At 42.1% G+C, this 12,101-nt stretch overlaps 1 protein-coding gene across 4 annotated transcripts in view; it reads left to right on the forward strand.

Moving 5' to 3' along the window:
• The window catches only part of cadps2 (Ca++-dependent secretion activator 2), a 138,472-nt gene that overhangs the window by 98,248 nt on the left and 28,123 nt on the right, over window positions 1-12,101 (forward strand). For all 4 annotated transcript variants that reach the window (XM_017485062.3, XM_017485067.3, XM_053685932.1 and 1 more), the window contains exons 14-17: window positions 6,918-7,019; window positions 7,752-7,815; window positions 8,719-8,842; window positions 8,993-9,096. In XM_017485062.3, coding sequence (XP_017340551.1) covers window positions 6,918-7,019; window positions 7,752-7,815; window positions 8,719-8,842; window positions 8,993-9,096 — 394 coding nt within the window. The remainder of the gene's footprint in view (window positions 1-6,917; window positions 7,020-7,751; window positions 7,816-8,718; window positions 8,843-8,992; window positions 9,097-12,101) is intronic.

Genomic DNA, 12,101 nt, shown 5'->3' on the forward strand with positions numbered 1-12,101 from the left:
GGCATAAAGGCCGGGTTGGGCGTAAGAAAAATCTTATCTCCACTGAAAGGGAATTTAGTGCATGAGGAATGAACAGAGAATGCATGTAAATCACTGACACGTTTGGCTGAAGCCAGGAGTAAAGCGGTCTTCAAGGACAGAAGCTTAGGGGAAATTTCCCCCAGGGGCTTAAAAGGCTGTTGGGACAGAGCCTCCAGCACCATGGAGAGGTCCCACATCGGAACAGCTCTTGTAGTGACTTGAAGTGAGCGACGAGTGTCCTTCATGAACCAGGAAACAAGGGGGTGTTGACCCACTGTTGTACCGTCCAACCAAATATGGCATGCAGCAATAGCTGCTAGGTAGTCCTTGATTTTGTAAAAGGATTTACCGCTGTCCATAAGGTCTTGCAAAAAAACATAAAATGTCCAAAACCGAACACTGATACAAAATCAGGCGGCTCCCATAGCACCACTCCTCGAACACGCCACTTAGTCATATAGGTAAAGTGTGAAGGATGGCCTTGCACTCTGTATGTTGTTGACCACATGTAGAGGGAGCCCCATTGTGTTCAGGTTTGCCGTCTCATGGGCCAAGCCAGGGGGTCACCCTGTCTGGGCAAGGGTGATTGATTTCTCCAGTCGCCTAAGACAGGAGGTCTGTGCGTAATGGGAGGGGCCACGGTATACAGGAGGGGAATTATCTCCACCAGCCACGGTGCCTTGGGCCACCTGGGTGTCAACAGAATGAGGGGCAGGCTCTGAACTCTCACCCTGGCTATGGTGAGGGCTATTAAGCAAAGGGGAGGGAATGCTGCCCTGAAGCAGCAATGTTGGGCCACGGATGGGCCACTGCATCCATGCTGAGGAGTGCGTCTCTGTCCCTTAGCGAGAAGAACATGGGTGTTTTTGCGCAAGGTGAAAAGAGATCTATGGCAGCCCAGCCAAATCTCTCCCACAGTTTGTCCACTATTTGCGGATGGAGACTGCAGTCTCCATAGTCCCCCTCGACAGAAGGTCTGCGCCTCTGTTCAAGATGCCCGGGACATGAGTCACATGTAACGACAGAAAGTGCTGCCTGCACCACACTAAAAGCCTGTGAGCTAGAGCATGAAGCTTGTGGGAGTTCATCCCTCCTTGGCGATTGATAAGTGCTACAGCCATGGTATCGTCATAGCGTAACAGCGTACTAGCACATGGGCGGCTGTGGCTCGGGTGGTAGAACGAGTTGTCTACTAATCATAGGGTTCGCGGTTTGATTCCCGGCCCACATGAGTCCACATCCCGAAGCGTCCTTGGGCAAGACACTGAACCCTTGAACTGGTAGCTCTGCTACCATTGGTGGTATGGGTGAATGAGAACCCATATCACCAGTGTAAAGCGCTTTGGAACCGCTAAGGTTAAAAAAATCGCTATGTAAGTGTAGACCATTTACCATGATGCCCTTGGAGCAAGGCAGGAAATGTTTCAGCTTTCCACGCCATTCACTGTTCTGCCCTCATAGGTGGCTACCCACCCCTTTGAGGATGCCTCACCCCACCCTCATTCTCATAAGGCACAGAGGCAAAACCTGAATAGCTGATGCCATAAGGCCCTGTAGTCTGATCAGAAAAGCCTCCTTCTCATGGACGGGTGGACTAGGAGGGCAAAAAAAAAGGAAAAAGGAGTCCAAAGAGCTGGCTGTCCAAAAATGTGGACTCAAAGCCACCTAGTTCCGTGCATCAGGCCAGCTACTTCCTTTTGGGGTCAGAGGGAACAGGGCTAGGGCATGTCTTGGCTGCGGTGAAGGACATCGCTTGGAAGAAGGGGGATTACCCTGCTGAGCTGGTGGCTTGTTACCAGGTTTTCTTCTGCCATCGTTCTTGAAAAGGCGTCCCACAGGGGGATTAGGTGGCTGCACGGGGGGGCCTGGCGCAGCATGGATTTCCTCGGCAGACACAGCTTGAGAGCCTCGTCCTCCTTCTTTTTGTCGTCGCAACGTTGTTGCATCGAAGTCACAGCGAGACCAGAAAGGGCCCGGCCTCTCTCTATTGAGGAGACCAGAGCACACGCTCGCCAAGCACCAAGAGGGCCATGGAATGCTTGCTTGCCTGGATGGGTTGGCATGCATTTCGGAGGACGATGTCATTAACTGTGACAATCTCGTTCCAGAGCAAGGGTGAAGGATACCCTTTCTCCGGTTACTGCCCCATGTCAACCAGGAGCTCAGCCTGGTAAGCTGATAGAAGACATTGAGGGCCCTGACAGCCAAGGCTGAGGCCTTATAAGAGACCTGGTGGATGGATGTGGAAAAACAGTCCATTTTGCTGGGGAGAGTGGGCTTACGGGGAGCGAGCAGGCCCTCTGGGGAGGGGTTAAGGTGTCTGGCGATGAAGGGCTCAATGGTTAGAGGGTCACCTATGTCGAAAGCCGCCGTATCCTTAACCTTGAGGCCTGCAAGACCATGTGTCATGTCGAGCGGATCTCCTCAGCACTGTTTCACTGGCACATGCAAAGATGACCGAGAGGAGCTGTTTCTCGGGCCAAGAGGGGGTCCCAGGAGTTTCCCATCATAAACATCCCTCTCTTGGTCATACTGTCCAAAATCTATGCTCTGGGTTGAGGCCACTTTGAGCCTATGAGGCCCATGCAGACCATGCAGAAGGGATGAGAGTCCTTAGCTGTGATGAGAGCACCACAGTGGGGCAAGCATGTGACTGGTTATCCCCGGTGGAAGCTGAAGCCGATTTACTGTGCTCCATGGCAGAGAAGCACAGAGCTCAGCTGGGTCTGTAAGGCAGGCAGCCATAGGACAGGGAGGAAAAAGGCTTAAGAGGAGGCAGGCAGCCTAATCAATAGTGCGAGCATGGGTGGCTTGCAGTGAGTGACACAGCTAACCTGGCTAGCGGTGAAGGCTCATCTGAGGGATATGTTCTCCTGCAGACAAAAAGTGCAAGTCAGTGAACCAGCGAGCTGTGTGCACAAAATAAGCTAGCATTCGCAAGAAACGAATGTCAACTGAGGAGGAGGAGTGTGTGCATTTCATTTATGCACTCCCCTTACCTGCCATTGGACATGCGCTCCTGTATGTCACAGCCAGGCTTGGTGCAATTGGATGCTTCTACAGAGTTCAGGTACGGATGCCCTACCCATAGGTGGATCTCGAACACGAGATGATGAAAGAGAACAAAGGCAACCTGAGTGTAAACATAATACATTCATCCATTTTCTATACCACTTATCCTACTGGGTCGTGGGGAACCTGGAGCCTATCCCAGGAAGCATCGGGCTCAAGGCAGGGTACACCCTGGACGGGGTGCCAATACACACAATACAGTTTTGTCTTTTGTTTTTTTTATTGAAGCAAAATAAGTTATCCAACATCTATCACCCATGTGAAAAACACTTTGCCTGGTCATACTTAAAATCTTGTTGTGCCACCTTTAGCAGCAATAACTGCAATCAAACACTTCCGATAATGGGAGATCAGTCTTTCACAGCGTTGGGGTGATATTTTGGCCTACTCTTCTTTGCAGAACTGCTTTAGTTCAGCCACATTGGAGGGTTTTCAAGCATGAACTGCCCTTTTAAGGTCTTCCACAGAATTTCATTTCATTTGGTTCAAGTCAGGACATTCACTAGGCCACTCCAAAATTTAAATTTAGCTTTTTTTTGTCATTCAGAGGTGGACATACTCCTATGCTTTGAATAATTGTTTTGCTGCCTAATCCAGTTGTGCTTGAGTTTCAACATACGGACTGAAGAACGGACATTCTCCGTGACGATTTTCTGGTATAGAGCAGAATTCATGTTTCCCTCAATTATTGCAAGTTGCCCAGGCCCTGAAGCAGCAAAGCATCCCCACACTATCACACTACCACCACAATGCTTGACCGTAGGTATGATGTTCTTTTTGTGGAATTCTGTGTTTGGTTCATGCAAGATGTAACGGAAAACTTGTCTTCCAAATAGTTCCACTTTTGACTCATCAAGCCACAGAACATTTACCCAAAAGGTTTGAAAATGGTTAAGGTGTGTTTTGGCAAAATTCAGATGAGCCTTTTGTTCTTCTGGGTTAGCAGTGGTTTTCACCCCACCACTCTTCAATGGATGCCATTTTTACCTATGTCTTTCTGATAGTGGAGTCATGACCACTGACCTTTATTGATGCAAGAGAGGCCTGTAGGTCCTTTGATTGTGTCCTTGGCTGTACGACATGGCTCTACGATGAGTAGTTGCTGTGCTCTTGGAGGAATTTTGGAAGGTCGGCCACTTCTGGGAATGTTCAGTACTATGTTGGGTTTTTCCATTTGGAGATAACGGCTCTCTGTGTGGTTCTTTGGAGTCCCAGAGCCTTTGAAATAGTTGTGTAACCCTTCCCAGACTGATGTATTTCAGTCACCTTCTTCCTTATCATTTCTGGAATTTCTCTCAACTTTGGCATAGTGTGTTACTGGGTAAGACCTTTTATCCAACTTCATGCTATTGAAAAATTTCTATTTAAGTGTTGATTTGATTGAACAGGGCTGGCAGTAATCAGGCCTGGTTGTGTCTAGTCCAGCTGAACCCCATTATGAATGTTTCATGGATTTGGGGAATTAGTAAATACAAGGCAAACACATTTTCACACAGGCCCAGTTGTTACTGGATAACTTTTTTACTTCAATAAATAACATAAAATAACTCAGGTTGCCTTTGTTTTATGTTGTATTTACACAAAAACAGAAGAAATCACTACTTGTTCACAGCACCGTACGTATTTGTCTAAACATTTTTAATAGGAATCAATGTACTTATTGGATGTACAATCAATCATAGAATGCACACTTACTTAAGTGATGCTTTTAGCCTCGTAACCAGCTAAACAAGCATGTTGATATGGCAGTAATTTTTTGAGGCTGCTGAAACTGATTCACCCTCATTGAGTAGCTAAGCGCCAGGTCAGCGTTTAGCTCGTCTCACACACACTTGCTTCATTAGACATGGACAGTGGGTTTGCCTCTCAATGTCCCACTCCCACCAGCCAAGCCAAACATGATGCAGCACTGGCTGAGATTCAATATTAGAAAATGACAACTGTCAGCATAAACTTTATCTACTGTTAAGTATAGTGACTTTTCTGAAAAATACCTGTATGCTAACATAGTTTTTAGATTTTATGCTTTTCCTGGGCTGTTTTCTAGATCTGGGGTGTCTTTGTGATACCATTGAAGGATTTGATGAAAGGTTACCATGTGTATTGAATACTTCATCATGGTTTAGTGATGACCAGAAGCACAGCTTGATCCTTTGACTAAGTTGCACTCTCACAAAGAGAAGAACAGCAACAGAACAGAGCAATTCACCCTGGCGCTTGTAGTTCAATTCCCAGGCCTCTTGTTAGCAGCTGTTCAACTATGAGGCCTACCGTGGAAATAATGAGCAGAAACCAAGGGAGAGAAAGGCAAGAGAGAGAAATAGTGTGAGGAATGGCGGGGGGTGGGAGGGTTTAAAACACCCCTTCTGTCATTTCTTCCGAAATGTCTCTTCACGAACAAACTTGGGACAAAATTGGGCTTGCTCTCTCTCACACACACACCCATGCACACTCACAAAAGTCCAGCGCAACCCTTTAGACCCTTTATTGTGTTCTTGTCGGATTAGCTGGCTCTTGTCAAAAAGAAGAAAAGGGATGTCATTTAATAGAGAGGGATTTGGAGTACAGACCAGTTTACAAGTTGCACTTAAAACAGTGAAGTAAAGAGAGAACTTGGTTTTTAGTACAGCGCTCTGCCATTTACAAAGAAAGTGGGGAGGCTCGGATAGTTGGAGGCAATGCCTACAACTGTTCATGGTATTCAAGTGTAAAATCTGTAGTTTACTTTTGGATTATGGGTAATGGGTTTCAGCCACTTGACCTGTTAACTTGTGCAAATGCAAAATTACTTATGTAATTTTGTTTAGCTGTCAATTGTTAAAGGAAAGTAACATTTAATACCTGGCAGTATTAAATAAACACATTTTGTATTTGTATTGTTTTAATGGTGACCACACTACACTAAATGGGTTCCCTATAGGATTTCTGAGTATGATTATGAAAAGGCTTTGATCAGGCATATACCTGGGAAATATTATACAATGGGAGTTTTTGTAAAATCTGGTGTCATCCAACAGCCTTTTTTCATTCCAATAGCCTTCTGGCTTGCCCACGTGATCTTTAGCGAACGCCTTTGTGACCTCGCAGACTATTACACGTCTTGGAGTGATCTTTGTTGGTTGATCACTCCAAGGGAGGGTAACAGTGGTCTTGAATTTCCTTCATTTGTACACAATCTGTCTGACTGTGGTTTGGTGGAGTCCAAACTCTTAAGGGATGGTTATGTAACCTTTTCCAGCGTGATGGGCATCAACAACTCTTTTTCTGAAGTCCTCCGAAATCTCCTTTGTTCATGTCATGATACACTTCCACAAACATGTGTTGTGAAGATCGGACTTTGATAGCTCCCTGTTCTTTACATAAAACAGCTTGCTCACTTATACCTGACTGTCATCCCATTGATTTAAATCACCTGACTCTAATTTCATCTTCAAATTAAACTCCTAGAGTTTCACATACTTTTGCCACTCATAGATATGTAATATTGGATCATTTTCCTCATTAAATATATGACCAAGTATAGTGTTTTTGTCTCATTTCTTTAATTTGGGTCTCTTTATTTACTTTTAGGATTTATGTGAAAATCTAATGATGTTTTAGGTCATATTATGCAGATATATAGAAGATTCACAAACTTTTGAGCTCCACTGAATGTGCTTCCAAGTTTGTGGGAACAGTTTGTGGAAGGCTCCTAATTCAAAATAAATGTTCAGCACTTCTGGTGGTTTCTAAATATGTATTCACTCCTGGTACATGCAGCAGTTGGTGGCCAAATGTTTACGCTTGCAAAAAAAATTTAAATATGGATTGTTTCTCTTTGTCAGGCCTGATGGAATGGGTACCATCACAGAGGAGGAACAGGAGGAGTTTGAAGAGATAAGAGTCAGGCTGCTGACTCTGCTAGAGAACCAGATTACACATTTCAGGTGAGGACTGATTCAAAAAGCACCTGAGCCATGATACTATTATAAGGTTTTCTGTTAGGCCACAAATATTATTGATAAGGACCAAAGAGTTAAAGTATAAATGTTTTTGTTTTGTTTTGTTTTGTTTTTTATTGCCATGTAACACTAATATGGCGTTTCAGTGTGGCATTTATACACACTCCTGTTGCTCCTTCCTGTAGAGAGCTGAGTACACCAATAATGAAGCTTATAGTAATGAAGCTGGAAGTTAGGTAGTAAGAACACAAAATAAGCTCAACAGTAGCTAGACAATAGCTCAAAAACAACTTCAGAGATTATGCAAATGTAGGGCAACCAGAGAGCCATCAGTCCAAAAGCCGTGAGTCACTTGTTAAGTGTGCCTCCTTTGCTTCACATCTAAAATAGGCTAACAACATGCCACTTCACTGAGGGCTTTTCACTCACACCTGTGGCTTGCAGCACTCATGAGAACCACTGGCCTTTTTTCAGTGTTTCCTCTATTCATGCTCTGACACCTGTTTTGCTTTTTTTCTGCTTCACTTCAGGGAAATTAATTTCTCTTAATCTCAGAAAAATTGCGTTTTATTAAACAGTCACCTTTTTTCTTTATTGCATATTACTTATTATGCTTATTTTTGCACATTCTTCAAAGCTTAAGCTAAAGTTGCATGCTCTTGAAGAGCATGTTCAGTTTAGTTTGCGTAATTGCTGTTTTTCATCCACTGTTTGTAGGTACTGTTTCCCCTTTGGACGTCCAGAGGGGGCTCTAAAAGCCACACTGTCACTTCTAGAACGGGTAAGCACTTTAATGTGCAGGTTCATGTCACTGTGTAAGTCACTGTTTCCCACAGGTAAGCAGTAAACCTAGAGGAGGACCCTGGTTGGGGGGGACTTGGGAGTTGTGGTTGAGATGGTGCAGGGATCGATAGGGGTATTTTATAGAGGGTATTTTGGAGAAAATGTGTGGGAAGCATTGAATATACACCGAACAGCCATAACATTAAAACCACCTGCCTAATATTATGTAGGTCCCCCTTGTGCCACCAAAACAGCTCTGAACCATTGAGGCTCAGACTCCACAATACCTCTGTGGTCTCTGGCACCAAGAAGTTAGTAGCAGATCCTTTAAATCCTGTAAGTTGTGAAGTGGGGCCTCCATGGATAGGACTTCTTTGTCCAGCACATCCCACAGATTCTCATTGGGTTAAAATCTGGGAAATTTGGAGTCCAAAAGTCAACACCTTGGACTCTTTGTCACGTTCCTCAAATCACTCTTTTAGTTATGGCTGATCGGTTAATGTTATGGTTGATCAGTGTATTGTGACCATACTTAATACAGAGAGCTCAAGTGAAGTCTCCACTTCAAAGTCGCAAATTCTTCTACAATTAGAATGTACAGGTGATCTTTATCAGTCCCAGATAGATGGCACTGTCCCACCACAGGGTATGCATTTATAACATTTACAAAAAAGTAGCTTGCAAAGAGATAATGGGAATGGCTGATTCCAAACTGTATTAAAATTCTTAAACAAAAATCAGCCTGCATAGATGAATCTGGAATTTCTACTCCATGATTCAATTCAGGATTGACCAGAGCCATTCCTGTACATTTCTGGGTCCTAAGCGACAACTTATTCTGCCGGCTCCATTTCTCCTCTTCCGAATTTTTCTTTTTTTGTGTGTGACCATTTTCTTGAAGATTCTTATGAAAGATATCACCACACCCGTCCCTGCTGAGGAGATGAAGAAGATTGTTCAGAAATGTTTGGAAAAGGCTGCACTCATTAACTACACCCAGCTGACTGATTACGCCCAGTTTGAAGGTTTTATATACATAATATTGCATCGTAATAGCAGTGAGCTGAGGCTTACAGCAAAGAACGTAAAAAATAAACATAGAAATATAGAAATATGATTTAAGTTGCAATAATGCTCACGTTAGTTAAATGTAGCATATTTTTGTGTGTCTCCAGCCGACTGCCCTCAGGTTCCTCCAGAAAAGAGGCTAGAAGACATGATGCGGCTGGGGGAGCTGTGTATGGAGGTGCTTCAGCAAAATGATGAACATCATTCTGAGGTAGAGCACACAAATTCACAATCAGCCAGAATTGATAACAGTTAGAGCTGATGTTTATCAGGAACATCATCATGAGCTGACAGAACCCTGAAGGAAAACAGATGCACGGAATGGCAAATCCTTGTTTATTATCAACTTGTCATCATTTACCATCCTACTGTCCATTTCCCCTCCATGTAAGCACGACAGCTGATAGTGAATAGTTCGTTGAACAACTGTAGCAGCTCACAGTAGCAGTAGATGTAAATAACGCCCACAACACATCTGTCTAAAGCCAACTTTAGCAAATAACTAAATGCTGGAGTTTTTTTTGTTGTTGGTTTTTTTTTTTTTTTTTTTTTTTTTTTTTATCAATCATAGGTGTTGAAGCTTTGTTGGTGCGAACTGTTTAATTTGCCTATATCCAAGTGTAGCAATAGGCATCTGTTCCTATGGTGTGGAGTTATTTTTAGGGCTCCAGCCACAAACAGCTGTCACATGTGAAGATGATGATAATGCTAAAGTGTTATAAGATGAATGTGCCACTTGCTGTTGCTAAGGAAACATTGACATGGTGCTACTGAGAATAGTTAAATCATGGAAAGCTTTGAACATTACATTTTGAGCTGTTATATTTTATAGGTCTTTTAGATAATGTTTATCTGTCTTTTTAATTGTCTTGTTCCCGCTGTCTTTTCCTCTTTTTTTTGTGCATGCATAAGGGACGAGAGGTAAGTAACTGTTTTTTTTTTTTTTTGCTTTCGTGTTATAGTGACTATTAATGTCAGTTCAATATGTCTTTGTTTTCTGTTTGTTTTTCTGTTCTTTGTTTACTTTTTTTTATTCATCATTTTTGTTCATTAGAGTTTTGCTGAGGAGCTTTCAATGTGCAGCACAACTGAAAAACTAACATATTTGAAGCACATCTTTGAAACTATTATTTTCATATCTCTGAAATTCCTTATAGGAGAATTCATACAGGGAGTGGTAGAAAGCAATCTGACCCCATATAGATGTGGATGAAAGATGAAGCTGCTCAGTTAGGCACACTCCTTGATGTATTCTTTTTAATACTAAAAATAAAGTGCATTTAAACGCTGGTGGTATTTCAGATAGGGGATTTAAAGGAGTCATAAATGGGGTCGGTTGGCACAGTACCATTAAAACAGCTGCCTCTGAAAGGCTCAAAGATAAGTGTCTTCAAGGCCAGATACACAACGTCACTAGAATTAGTGTTTGCTTCCATACACCCCCGATACACACTCACAGAAGCACAGAGATGCACAATAGAATTTTTCAGTAGATCTTAGAGCATTCATCTCTTCTCATCACATATTTTTCCATTTGACTTTTTCTATTGTACTACTTCTTTTTGATTGAAGTCTTCAGCTATAGACAGAGTGTTCTTCCGTATCCTGTAAGGGGGGACAAAATGGATGGGCCTTCCTTTACACTCTTTATTAAGTGGACAAAAGCTAGCATCTAGATGTGTAAGAATAAACACGAAGGACTTTGATCATTTCACTGCATGACATACAGCCACACAATAAAACCCTGGTCATTTAGGATAGAAGAGAATAATCATCAGTCTTCACTATCCCTGAGAGGAGTCAGTGTGATCTTTTGCAGTCAGTCGAGAAAAAGACATTTGACATCATAAAATTATTTTGCTTTTTAATATTATTTTTGAATGTGCACAAAGCATGAGATTATTTAAAACATTATCATCAAATCCTATGACAACTAATAAACCATGTCTATTCATCTCAATAAAGAGCAACTTGAAAGCACAATAATAAGAAACATTTAGATTATTATGCTTATATAGTACTTGAACATGATTTTAATTTTGTAGAGCACAGTTCTACCAATTTTAATACATCAAGTTATGTGCATGATGGCACATAACTTTATAATAATCATAATGCTAATTACTTTTGAGCAACCTTTTAATGAACCTGCACCCATAATTTATTTGAACAGTGTTACCATGTCAGCACATTGTGTAAAATTTAAATAAGACTACTAATTTACACATTTATTGATTATTGATCATCAGAGAACACAATACATACAGTATTATAAACATGCTTGTGTAGATTCAATCCAACAATCTGGCCGTCAATTAGAGCTGTGTTTCATTTATATTTAAATGTTTTTCCTCTTTGCATGAAATGTTCTAGTATAGTACAGTAGACATTGGTATTACAGACACAACATAGCATGCCACTCTGACAGCTTTGTGTACACTGTGAAGCATGGCAACATTATGCTTTGAGGAATTTATTATATTGTTAGGCACTGATACTTTTGTCATCACACTGATCTTGAAGAAAATGAATGAAAATCCTCCTGGCTCCCATAAGAATACAGAAGCTCAGAAGAGGAGTACAGTTTCGGCATCACTGGGTGAACATGATGCTGTGTAAAAGGAAACCTTTTCTTGAAACTATGCTGAATATTTATAGAACATTTAAGATTTCCCCTCAGGGACCAAATGAAGAACTGTTTAGGGTGTTACATGGACATGCCAGAGGAACGTGAGAGCATGTGCTATATATCAAATGAATTAAGCTGTTTAATGGTACATAAGGTAGCTTTTTGTATTTAAAAATTATGTTTCATTTGCATTTAGAGAAAGCTGATGTGAGCCTTTACTTTCAGAGATGAGTAATTCTGTTGTATAAGAACAACCCACAGCAATGAGAAATGGCTGTAGCTTATGTGTAAGTAATACTGGCAAAATACTAAGTGGTTCTAAAATAGTTTGGCAAGAAAGGTCAGAGCATGTTCAGAGCAGGTTCTGGGTGCCATTTGAAGCTTCTTGGATGATGCCCAGCACAGTGAGGGCTCGGTTGTGTTTTTCTGATGGCTGCTGAAGGATGATATAGATTCTTTTCTCCAACTGTGTGTACCTCAGCCATTGAGTCTCCATATTCTTTCCTCTCAAGGTCTTTTATTGTCCTGTTTGTCATCTGCTGAGCTTGTGGTTGGTAACATCAGTTATCACTGTTTTGTATTTTTCT

This window comes from Ictalurus punctatus, chromosome 14 (genome assembly GCF_001660625.3).
Source record: "Ictalurus punctatus breed USDA103 chromosome 14, Coco_2.0, whole genome shotgun sequence".
NCBI lineage: Eukaryota > Metazoa > Chordata > Actinopteri > Siluriformes > Ictaluridae > Ictalurus > Ictalurus punctatus.